This window comes from Pelobates fuscus, chromosome 11 (genome assembly GCF_036172605.1).
Source record: "Pelobates fuscus isolate aPelFus1 chromosome 11, aPelFus1.pri, whole genome shotgun sequence".
In the NCBI taxonomy this organism is placed as follows: Eukaryota; Metazoa; Chordata; class Amphibia; order Anura; family Pelobatidae; genus Pelobates; species Pelobates fuscus.
The window spans coordinates 1903810-1917119 of NC_086327.1; the positions used below are offsets into that span (position 1 = coordinate 1903810).

At 40.8% G+C, this 13310-nt stretch overlaps 1 protein-coding gene across 1 annotated transcript in view; it reads right to left on the reverse strand.

Moving 5' to 3' along the window:
- Positions 1–9338: 9338 nt before the first annotated feature.
- The window catches only part of LOC134577756 (alpha-tectorin-like), a 48806-nt gene continuing 44834 nt past the window's right edge, over positions 9339–13310 (reverse strand). Inside the window, exons 7-8 of the mRNA XM_063436631.1 lie at positions 12889–13048; positions 9339–9830 (exon numbers count right to left, since the gene is read on the reverse strand). Coding sequence (XP_063292701.1) covers positions 9655–9830; positions 12889–13048 — 336 coding nt within the window. The 3' untranslated portion in view covers positions 9339–9654. The remainder of the gene's footprint in view (positions 9831–12888; positions 13049–13310) is intronic.

Below are 13310 nucleotides of genomic sequence, written 5' to 3' on the forward strand. Positions count from 1 at the left end.
TATTACACACAGTAAGTTTCAAAGCACTTTATAGGTTGTAAAGAACTGAAAATTGTCATTTGTTGATAGCAGCTTCACAAGTCTTGCATCCATTGAACTTGTGAGTTTTTGGACAGTTTCTGCTTGAATTTGTTTGCAAGATGTCAGAATAGCCTCCCAGAGCTGCTGTTTGGATGTAAACTGCCTCCCACCCTCATAGATCTTTTGCTTGAGGATGCTCCAAAGGTTCTCAATAGGATTAAGGTCGGGGGGGGGGGGGGGGGGGGGGGGAGACTTTCTCTCCTTTTATCCCCATAGCAGCCATTGATGCAGAGGTATTCTTTGCAGCATGAGATGGTGCATTGTCATGCATGAAGATGATTTTATTATGGAAAGCATAGTTCTTCCTTCTGTACCAGGGAAGAAAGTGGTCAGTCAGAAACTCCACATACTTTGCAGACTTAATCTTCGCAGCCTTGTTGGAACAGGGTGGCCGTCCACCAACCATCCACTACTCCATCCATCTGGACCATCCAGGGTTGCACGGCACTCATCAGTGAACAGGACTGTTTGAAAATTAGTCTTCATGTATTTTTCTGCCCAATGCAGCTGTTTCTGCTTGTGAGCATTGGTTAGTGGTGGCCGAATAGAAGGTATATGCACAGTTGCAAGACTTTGGAGGACTCTACACCTTGATGTCCGTGGGACTCCAAAGGCCACCAGCAGCTTCAAATATCAGTTTGCTGCTATGTAATGGTATTTTAGCAGCTGCTCTCTTGATCCGATGCATGGATCTGGCAGAAATCTTCATCAATGTGCCTTTATCTGCACAAACCCCTCTGTGCTCTGAATCAGCCACAAATCTCTTCATAGTGCGATGATCACGCTTAAGTTTTCGTGAAATATCTAATGTTTTCATACCTCGTCCAAGGCATTGAACTATTTCACTCTTTTTGGCAGCAGAGAGATCCTTTTTCTTCCCCATATTGCATGAAAATGGTGCTCTGCTTAATAATGTGGAACACCCTCCTTTAGTAGTTTTTCCTTAAATTGGGCTCACCTGGCAATCTAATTATCACAGGTGTCCGAGATTGTTTTCCGTGATCAAAAGAGCCCTGAGACACAATGCCATCCATGAGTTAAACTGAAAAACTAAATATTTAATCTTTGTGACACTTAAATAGAATTTGCATAATAATTTGGAACAGAGTGTATATACAGTATATATATATATCTCATCTCGCCATATATACAGTATATATATATATACAACTGTAGTGGGCCTCACCCTTTCAATGAATAAGTAAAAAACTGCCTTGGTGCAATCCCACGCTGGGTATGTAAAGCAAGAAGAAAAGAGATGCACTCTCAGGTCTTTGTAGAAAAAACTCGATATTATTTAATAACAGGTAACATACATCTGATCGACGTTTCGACCTCTTCAGGTCTTCCTGGATCTTGAGGAAGACCTGAAGAGGTCGAAACGTCGATCAGATGTATGTTACCTGTTATTAAATAATATCGATTTTTTTCTACAAAGACCTGAGAGTGCATCTCTTTTCTTCTTGCTTTATATATATATCTCATCTCGCCATATATACAGTATATATTTATATTATTATTATTATTATTGCCATTTATATAGCGCCAACAGATTCCGTAGCGCTTTACAATATTTTGAGAGGGGGGATGTAACAATAAATAAGACAATTACAAGAAAACTTACAGGAACAATAGGTTGAAGAGGACCCTGCTCAAATGAGCTTACAGTCTATAGGAGGTGGGGTATTAGAAACATTAGGATAGGAAATATCAGGTAGGAGTGAAGCAGAGCTGGGGAAGAGAGCAAAGCACTATCCCATAGGAGAGAGCAAGAGACAGGTATGTAAGGGAGAGATTACTCTGGGAGGCCATACGCTTTCCTGAAGAGATGGGTTTTAAGGCCCTTCTTAAATGATTGAAGACTAGGGGAGAGTCTGATGGCAGTAGGCAAGTTATTCCAAAGGAGAGGAGCCGCCCGTGAGAGGTCCTGCAAGCGCGAGTTGGCCGTACGGGTGCGAGCAGCGGTCAGGAGGTGGTCGCGGGCAGAGCGGAGGGTACGAGGAGGGTCATACCTCTGGATCAGTGAAGAGATATAAGAGGGGCTGGAATTGTTCAGTGCTTTAAATGTATGGGTTAGCACTTTGAATTGACTCCTATAGGATACAGGGAGCCAATGTAAGGACTGGCAGAGGGGCGAGGTGTCATTACAGACTTAGCGGGGCAGTACGGCTTTTGGGGAGACCAATCAGGAGAGGGTTACAGTAATCCATGCGGGAAATTACTAGAGCATGGACAAGCTCCTTGGTAGCATCTTGCGTAAGAAAGGGGCGGATGCGGGCTATGTTTTTGAGTTGGAACCTACAGGACTTGGCAACAAACTGGATGTGAGACTCAAAGGTGAGACCAGAGTCAAGTATGACGCCAAGACAGCGCGCTTGTAGGGATGGACTTATGTGGATATCACTGACTTGAAGGGAGAGTGAGAGAGGAGGATCAGTATTAGGAGGAGGAAAGACAAGGAGTTCAGTTTTAGAGAGGTTAAGTTTGAGAAAGCGTGACGACATCCAGTCAGAGATGGAAGAGAGGCAAGCAGTGACACGTTGCAGGACGGCCGGGGAGAGGTCCGGTGAGGAGAGGTATATCTGAGTGTCATCAGCGTACAGGTGGTAGTTGAATCCAAAAGAGGCAATAAGTTTTCCAAGAGAGGCAGTATAAAGAGAAAATAGAAGGGGACCAAGGACAGAGCCTTGGGGAACTCCAACCGAGACAGGGCGAGGGGAGGAGGTATCCTTGGAAAAGGAGACACTAAATGAGCGTTGGGAGAGATAGGAGGAAAACCAAGAGAGGACAGAGTCACAGAGACCGAGTTTGAAGGAGGAGAGCATGATCAACTGTGTCAAAGGCAGCAGAGAGGTCAAGGAGAATTAATATGGAGTAGTGACCTTTGGATTTAGCGGAGATTAGGTCATTAGTCACTTTGATAAGAGCGGTCTCAGTAGAGTGGAGAGGGCGGAAGCCAGACTGAAGAGGGTCAAGGAGAGAGTTGGAATTAAGGAAGTGAGACACACGGGTAAAGACAAGTCTTTCCAAAAGCTTTGATGAGTAAGGGAGCAGGGATATGGGACGATAGTTAGAGGGGGAGGACGGGTCAAGAGATGATTTTTTCAGGATAGGTATTACAGTGGCATGTTTAAGGTCAGCAGGAACAGTGCCAGAAGAGAGAGAGCAGTTAAAGATGTGTGTTAGGATAGGCACAAGACAAGGGGAGAGAGATCTGATGAGGTGAGATGGGACAGGATCAAGTGGGCAAGTGGTGGGGCGAGAGGAACGGAGAAGTGCAGCCACCTCTTATTCAGTAGCTGGGGAGAAAGTCTGAAGGGTAGGGAAAGCATGATTTATGTGTGGTTGAGAAAGAGAAAGGCAAGGAGGGGAGAATTGTTTCCTTAGCTGTTCAATCTTGTCAGTAAAGTAATATGCAAAGCTATCAGCTGTAAGGTTAGTTTGGGGGGTGGCCACAGCAGGGCGGAGAAGGGAATTAAAAGTGTCAAAGAGACGTCTGGGATTGCGGAAGCATGAACTAATGAGAGAGGAAAAGTAGGACTGTTTGGCGAGGGCAAGGGTTATATATATATATATAACTCATCTCGCCATATATATAGTATATATATATATATATATATATATCTCATCTCGCCATATATACAGTATATATATGTATATATTTAGGGCGAGGGGAGATGTAAGTGAAAGTGAGTAGTGATGGGAGTTATTGGCTGGGAAATAGCTCGGCTCCCTGTTGATTTAATCCACCTCTATTCCTGTGATTGTCAATAATCACTAATTAAATTATCTGCCATCTGTCTGAAGCACGTGACAAAGTCCAGCAGCAATAAATGTAACTAAAGATTCTCTGTGTACTATCACGCAATGCCTAACTCAATGATTACAACCTTATTAAAGCTTCCTCTTCCTTTTTCAGGACAATCGTTGGAGTCACATTATTCATCTTTCAAAGAATTATGATGTCATTAGATACAAAAATATTTCAATTATTTTAATCGATAAAGTTACATCATCACATTTTATACACCACAATGCACGGCTTCCCTATGGAGAATGAATGTCATTTCAAGAAACAGATTTCCTGGTTGATTTTACACGTTATCCATGGTTTGCAAGCAACGTTTTTAACTAAACTGTAAAAAAGAACCCTAGTAGCATATATTTCTAAAAAGAGGAGCTTTTTAATTACTCAGAACACTCAATACGGAAGGTTGCAGTAAATGATGCAGTGCACAGGGCCGGTACAAGCATTTTTGGCGCCCTAGGCAAAAACAAATTTGCCGCTCCATTTGCTCCATCCAATCATGCAGACTAACACAGACACTGACTCAAGTAGACACACACTGACCATGCAAGCTGACACACACGCACTAACCCATGTAGACTGAAGCACACTGACCCATATGCACACACTGAACCATGCAGACACACACTGACCCATGCAGACACACACACACTGACCCATGCAGACACACAATAACCCATACAGACACACACAATGACCCATACAGATATACAGACACACACACTGACCCATACAGCCACACAATGACCCATACATACACACACACTGACCCATACAGCCACAATGCCACATACAGACAGACATACACACACTGACCCATAGAGACAAACTCAATGACCCATACAGACCCACTGACACATATAGACACACACAACAATCCATACATACACACACAATCACCCATACAGACACACAAACTGACCCATACAGACATTACACACATGACATGCACAGACACTGACCTATACAGACACAAACATACTGACTGAAGCAGACTAACGCACATTCTCTGACATACCTTACCTTCATTGCTGTTCATTGCCTGCGCCTGGCTGCCCATCAAGTCCTTTCTCTGCACATTTCCTGTTATTCTCCTGCCCACTTCTCCCCACGTACAGGGGGAGGGGAGGGAGCGAGGAATTGAAGCGACCTTGTGCTGCAGCCACCGCCGCCGCAATGATTGTCTGGGAGGGGAGTCCTGCCGCTGAGTGGGCTGTTCTGTATGCTGCCGGACCGGTGTTCTACCGGGTGCTAGCAGCAACACCAAGCGCCCGGTAACATGGCCTGCTGCATGTTCATAATAATCTAATTTGTCAGGGCCGGGCCCCCCCATTAAGTAGCGCCCCAGGCGGCCGCCTAATTTGCCTATAGGAAGCACCGGCCCTGGTAGTGCACATTTTATTTTTCCAGATATCAATACAGAAAATGGTACAAATTAATCTCTCCATCTCTCACAAATGTATACATAGAAAAGTGAGAAAATAAGATTATATATGATCCTGCCAGGTGTATGATTGCTGCTCTGATTCATTTACTAGACTAGTCACTAAATTCCGAATGGCTGTAGTGTCTGGATTTTGTTTTGCAGACTCAAATGAGCCTGAATTTAATTTCTCTTCATCTGCAGAATCAATATTAATGTTCATTTGTTGAGTTCTCCACTTCAGAGCTCAAAGTGTGAAAAATAAACAAGGAAAGAAAGCCTTCCTTACTGACACAACCCGAACACATCAAGTTATATCACAAACTGGCAACAAGTTATATTAGGAATCTGGAGGAACAATGATTCAAGCAGAATCTAACAAATATAACATAAAGGGGAGTGCACTGGAATAAGAGATCTGCAACATCAAAGGAAGAAATTAAACATGCATGAAAGATATGGAATGTAGGTAGAAGAGAGAAAACATGTTTTGTAGATGCAGAACGTGAATGGAACAGAAGGAACAGAGATAGAGCATTGGTGGAAGACATGGAACATGGGCGGAAGACATTGAGCATGGGCAGAAGACATGGAGTATGGGCAGATGAGATGGAATATGGGCAGAAGACATGGAACATGGGCGGAAGACATTGAGCATGGGCAGAAAGCATGGAGCATGGGCGGAAGACATGGACAGATGGAATATGGGCGGAAGACATAGAACATGGGTGGAAGATATGGAATGTGGGTAGAAGAGAGAGAGAGAGAACATGAATTGAAAACGTAAAACATGAGTGAAACAGAATGAACAGAGATGGAACATGGGCAGAATACATAGAGCATAGGTAGAAGACATGGGAAAAGGAATGTAGTAGAGTCCTTAAGGGGATATTTAGAGATGATCAAAAACTTGATTTTACTTTATTAGATATAAAAAAACAAAAACCTAAAGAGCGATAATAAATCCAATTTTCAAAAGTTCACTAATGTTCCTTGTCTTTTGGATGCATGAGAAATGTAAGGTTTACTTAGCAAACATAAAATTGTTAAAATTGTGGAGAAACCAAAAAAAATATTAAAAAGTAAAACAGAGTTTAAGAATTCAAAATCAGGATTATTTACTAGCCTTTGACTACTTTGGCCTTAAATTAGAAATTTGCCTTGAAATCACACTTTATTTAGAAAATGGTGCAGACTAGATGGGCCAAACGGTTCTTATCTGCCGTCACATTCTATGTTTCTAAGTTTAGCGAAGACTCCTGAATGTATGCAAAATACACACCTTTCTCCTGGATGACTTTGGCTAATAATGTAAGAGCTTGTTGATTACCAGATAAATATATTAAATCCTTCCGGCGGCCAACGGTTTTTATTCTCTCAAGGACAACGGTAGTTGTGACAGTTAAAGGACCACTCTAGGCACCAAGACAACTTCATTTCAATGAAGTTGTCTTGGTGCCAGGTACCTCTAGTTTTTTTTTTTTTTTTTAAATACACTGCAGTTTCAGAGTTTTCCTGTGAAGCATAGTTACGGAGGACACTCCATCTTAAAATGCAAACCACTTTATAAATCATTTTTATTTTTTCTGAGTAGTTATTATGAACTGTAATGTTTTGACTACCTTGTATTTATTTGATTTAAATCTGTTGTAGTTCCCTCCAGATAGATAAACATCACAACATTATTATTATTATTATTATTATTATTATTATTATATTTATATAGCGCCAACAAATTCCACAGCGCTTTACAGTGTGTGGACTAACAGACATGTAATTGTAACCAGACAAGTTGGACACACAGAAACAGAGGGGTTGAGGGCCCTACTCAATGAGCTTACATGCTAGAGGGAAGAGCTTACAAGGCGTGGACAGTCTTCAACAGCAGAGCTCTATATAGCTCTTGAAAGTGTGAGTGAGCTGTCAATAGAAATATATTATTCCAACTTTAATCTATATATTATTCTTAGATTGTTTGTTATCTCTGTCTCTGTTTTTTACGATATTCATCTACAAACAAGATTCTGGTGCATGTATGTATGTATATACTTTTATTTACATGAGGTTGTACTAAACCATAGAAGCGGATTATCTCTTTTTTTGCACATTTAACTGTACCTTAAAGATATACTATAGTCACCAAACCAATTTTAGCTTAATGAAGCAGTTTTTGTGTATAGTTCATGCCCCTGCAGTCTCACTGCTCAATCCTCTGCCATTTAAGATTTAAATCATTTTGTTTATGCAGCCCTAGCCACACCTCCTCAGGCTGAGACTGACACAGACAACATGAAAAATGGCTTCATTTTCAATCAGATGTTAACTTGCGTTAGAAGTGTTTAATCTCCTACTCTGTAAATTGAACTTTAATTACATACAGGAGTCTCCTGAATAATCTAGCTATAAACATAGCAGAAGATAAGGAACTCTAAATTAAATAGAATTTGCAATAAACAAAGTGTAAACATTAGATCTCTCTTTACAGGAAGTGTTTGGGAAGGCTGAGTCACATGCAGGGAGCTGTGACTAGGGCTGTATAAACAAAGTAATGTAACTCCTAAACAGCAGAGAAATAAGCAGTGAGACTGCAGGGGCATGATCTACACACCAAAACTGCCTCATTAAGATAAAGTTGTTTTGGCAAATACACTTTTCGTAGGAGACATTGCTGTACATTGTCACCATTTGTTTCTTTTACTTATCGTGTTTGCTACTTGTTTGATCAACCATTAGATAATGAAAGTCTGAGTGGACCCCTGAGCGTTGAATCTGTGACAGTGGTCTCTACAGCAGGATTGGGATAACAATTTCACTTCTGTCAGACTCCTGATCACCGTATAACTTTACTCGATTAAGGCCTCGGTTTAATATTTATGGAGAAGAGTTTCAAATAAATTATCATTTTTGGATAAACCTTTAAAGTGATTTGATACTAATTTTGTAATATGTTATGTATTTTATATTCACAATGCATTTTGATATTTTAATATTGTAAAACAAAAAGTAATTTTAAAAGAACTTGTTTGGAAAGCTTATCAAACAATATTAAATCGTCGCCCAAGTAAGAAACAAAACCTGGAACAGTACGGACAACCTGTGGCTTTAACCCCTTAAGGACCAAACTTCTGGAATAAAAGGGAATCATGACATGTCATACGTCATGTGTCCTTAAGGGGTTAAAGCTTTCGCACGTCTTAGATTGGGTATTTATAAAAATAAACTTTACATTATTCTATATCTTCTGTCCCACCTTCTCCTTCCTGCTGGTTATTGTACCAGCGTCCCCCTGTCTGTCCCCCCTCCATTAGAGCTCTGTATGGTTTCCAAGATCAATGTATTCTGGAGAGGTAGAAAAGGTTTCTGGGACTTGTAGTTCAGCCAACGGCGCTCATAAGAGAAAGTTGAGAACTAAAATCAGCCCCCAAACCCTGCTCCAAGTAAACCCGATGATGTACAGAGAGATTTGATTCCTGAGAACCAGCCACCCCTCACCCATACAATGTAACCCTTGCAGATCTGTGTAAAACACACCCGTCGTTCAGTTTCCATAGACAGAAATTAGGGTATTCTGTCCCAGCTATGTTCAGTCGTGGGCAGAACTCAAGCCTAATGTGGGATTTCAACAAAATTAAGGAACATTAGTTAAGTTTTGTTTTATTTTAATTGTTTTATTAAGATTAATTGCTTCTGCAAATGTTTAATGCATTAAAAGTTATTGTGCAATTTCCAGAATGGAGTGTCGGTAACGCTGGAATAATGTGTCCTAAATCATATAACAAAAACACAGATTGTAGTCATGGTGACCTGCTTGTAAAAAAAAAAAAGCAACAGACATTCACAAATAAAACGGATTTCCATAGAAAACACGTCAGAGAGTATTTTATTTAAACTCATAGCTTTGCATATAATTGGATTCCATCAATTTACTGGGTAATCATTTAAAGTGACAGAACAGATTTTACCTTCCCTAAACAGGCCCAATAGTCAGAGGGACATTATTCTCCTTCCTCGACTTACCATTCTAGGAATCTAGTTATATAGAATCACTGGAACAATATAAACTCTTGTATTGTCTTCTAATACCGCAATGTATTGTCTGATAGATCATGGTCTGAGTGGTGGGAACGAATGGTCCATTCTCTATACATATTATATGGGTGTGGGATATGCTTAGTCTACGTGAGATAGGACAACATATTTCATCTCAGGACACAGATCTGGGGTTTTATTTCCATGATGGACACTACGTGGTGTTTAGTGTCTAAACCTGCGGAGATTGGTGGTGGATCTAGGAGGAGCATAATGTCTGATAGATTTAGTAGTTTAGAAGAATAAAACGGTTTTAAAAGCAAACTTTCTCTTTTTCTTTGCACTTGAAGAAGGACCCTGAGGGTACACAGGCGGCAGACGCAGAGCACGATTCATCAGAGCAAGGAACGTCCCCGTTAGCTTTACACAGACACTTGGTGGTGCAGGTGGAATCTGTCCAAAACTCTTCACCTTCTTTGGCAAAACTTGCTGCATGGGAAATGTACGTATTAACATGTTAACAAGACAATGACATAGAACTCAGCTCTACATTATAGCTTCTAAAGTTAATTAGTATCATATTTTATGCTAATAAAGGGTCCCTACTTATTACTGCCACACATTCCATGGGTGTCCTATTAAGGGTTACTATAGTCACCAAAACAAATTAATTAAAGTTAATGAAGCAGTTTTCATGTATAGATCACATCCCTGCATTCCCATTGCTCAATAATCTGCCATTTACAACCAAGCATTCTGCTAGCATTTCCTGCTGCTCTATTACATTGTCTGCCTACCTTTAAGTCATCAGAAATAATTACCCCTAAATCCCTTTCCTCAGATGTTGAGGTTAGGACTCTATCAAATATTCTGTACCCTGCCCTTGGGTTTTTACGTCCAAGATGCATTATCTTGCACTTATCCACATTAAATGTCAAATGCCACTACTCTGACCGTTTTTCTAGTTTACCTAAATCATTAGCCATTTGGCTTATCTCTCCTGGAACATCAACTCTGTTACATATCTTAGTATCATCAGCAAAAAGACACACCTTACCATCAAGACCTTCTGCAATATCACTAATAAAATATTAAAGAGAATGGGTCCAAGTACAGATCCCTGAGGTACCCCACTGGTGACAAGCCCAAGCTTCGAATATACTCCATTGACTACAACCTTCTGTTGCCTGTCACTCAGCCACTGCCTCACCCATTCAACAATATTGGAATCCAAACTTAAAGATTGCAGTTTAATGATAAGCCTTCTATGTGCAACAGTGTCAAAAGCCTTACTGAAATCTAGGTAAGCAATGTCTACTGCACCACACTGATCTATTATTTTAGTTACCCAATCAAAAAAAATCAATAAGATTAGTTTGGCATGATCTCCCTGAAGTAAACCCATGTTGTCTCTGATCTGACAGGAAGTGTTTCTGAAGGCTGTGTAGGTCACATGCAGGGAGATGTGACTATGGCTGAATAAACAAAGTTGTAACGGATCACCTGGCACCCCGACTTGGTACCTCCGTTAATGGATGCTCCTAGTGCTTCCTGAGGACTCCAAGCACTCTGGCAGACACCACAATCACCGAATCCGAGAAACCTTTTAAATTCTCCCAAGCATATGAATGCTGTAGACCATTGAATAGGAACCATACGAATAGGCTTGTACTCCTAGCAGTCAACTGGAACAGCATGCAATAAATCCTTCCCCCAATAATGAGACGACACATCACTTTGAGGGTAAATCAGGAACTCTGGACTGGCTCATCCAGCCTGGCTTTTATTTCCATCTCACACATACAGGCCACACCCAGGGGGAGGCATAAAATAACCAATCCGAGATATGGTACAACCCACACATCCCCTCCCCTTAGCCTGAGAGATAATCCACTTATTATACAGTTTAAAACATAACTTTTACACAATATCTGTAACTTCAAAACCATACATCACATTCACATACAAATCACATATTCAGACTCAGCATACTTTAAACATAAACACTTCCTAAATTCAGGCAAATCCCTCCAGTGGATCAAAAGTTACACGGAAGTCCTTTTATGACCGACCGCAAGCACATTTTCTTGCCCAAAACAGTTCCATAGATTTGGGCTGTGCGGTCGGTCAATTCCCGGCATAAAAACGGCTAAGTCCCATTCGAAGTGTGCCTGTACTTCGACTTTAGTCGAAGTGTCGAAGTGGAGTTGATGTTAAGGGTCGGCGGTGTTCGAAGTTAAAATGGCCGCCGCCACGTGGTCCTTTGTCCGATACCGGCCACTTCGACGACTTCGACAACTTCGGTAACTTCGGTAACTTCGACAGCTTCGACAGCTTCGACAGCTTCGACAGCTTCGACAGCTTCGACTGTGTCTGAAGTGCCATATACAAAAGTACCAATCTGTCCCCAAAGTATTTAAAGGGCTAGGGACAGTATTATACAATCCACATGCCCACAAGTAGTTCTTAAAGGGTCAGTACATTATGGTAGCAGTCCATAAGCCCCAATTCAGTCCCTTAAAGGTCCATATCTCCCAGGGACCATAATCACTGGGCAGGAGGCTAGCAACCAGGCTTCTCCAGTTCTCAGTGGCGAGGTTGGTTCCGCCACAAAAGTGATTTAACTCCTAAATGGCTGAGAATTGAGTAGACTGCAGAGACTGCAGGGACGAGATCTATACAGTAAAACGGAGTAAAAAAGCTGGTTACTTTGGTGGCTATAGTGTCTCTTTAATTAGTCTGTATTTATTAGGATTCCCCACCAGTCTACCTGGTTACATGCTTAGCACTTGCTTCACAATTTAAAAGAATGATCTTGTGAATCATGTGACTGGAGTAATCCACTTCATCTGTGGTCATAGGCTGCATGTCCGGCAGGTTCTATCTGTAGGTACCAGATTTAGTCCTGGGACACATGAGATTTTATGTTATTTTACTCATACGGGCATTGGCACAGCTTTCCCTTTTTATTATTGATTTCTCCCTATATTTGGAAAATAATTCTTCACACACTAAAACGAGTGGGACTTTCTCTCTCTCTGAGAGGTTAGAAGTTGCAAAAGTTCAAATGTTAATACACAGATAAACACAGGGAACACTTGCTAATGCCAAATATATCTCATTGAGTTCAGTAACTGTGCATGAGCTTGCAACATCAATTTGGATAAAATTAAGGAACCCTATAAGCATTATAACCAATGCAGCCTAGTGTAGTGTCTGTAGGTCTTTGGGCTTAATACCTAAAGTCTTTTGTCAAACGGTTTTTAACTAGGTCTCTTGTACCACACCAAACCTGCTCTTACTACTTCTCCCGAAATAATAGGAGGTTTTAATACTATGTTATTCTTCTGTTTTAAGACTAACGACAATGACAGACTGCAAGGGCAGGGATTATGTGAAGGCTACACACAAACTCCTACAATAATCAGAGATGGAGGTCAGAATGCTAACTGAGGTCTTCTGATTATTTATAAAGTTTAGGTTATCTGCAGCCACCTATAGTTTATCTTAAGACAGTGACCCCCAAAAAACAAGAGAATTAACATACATTTGAACAAGCAGCCTCCGGGAACTTGAAAATCATCGACTCTAAAGATCCATCGACCTGGATAGTTGACATTAGAGGTTGACTTGATGTTGAGTATTTCACCAGTTCTGGACCCAGGGATATTGAAGTAGTGAGTTTCATCACCACTATTGAATCCAGCCTGTTGAAATCAAAACGTTTTTTTAAAATTCCATTTCAAGCTACGAGAGGTAGATTTGTGTGCGGCAAGAAATCGCAGTGCTGCCAAATCATTATATCTCAAAGATAGAACATTTATATATCAATGTTAAATTTATAGTTTTTTTATTTTGTATTGATCCTCCTGTTTTCCCCTCTTTTGGTCACTTCTCACTTCTCTGAAGTGAATAAAATCAACATTTAGTAGCCTAACAATCATCTATTTTTTCCCATAAATCACCTCC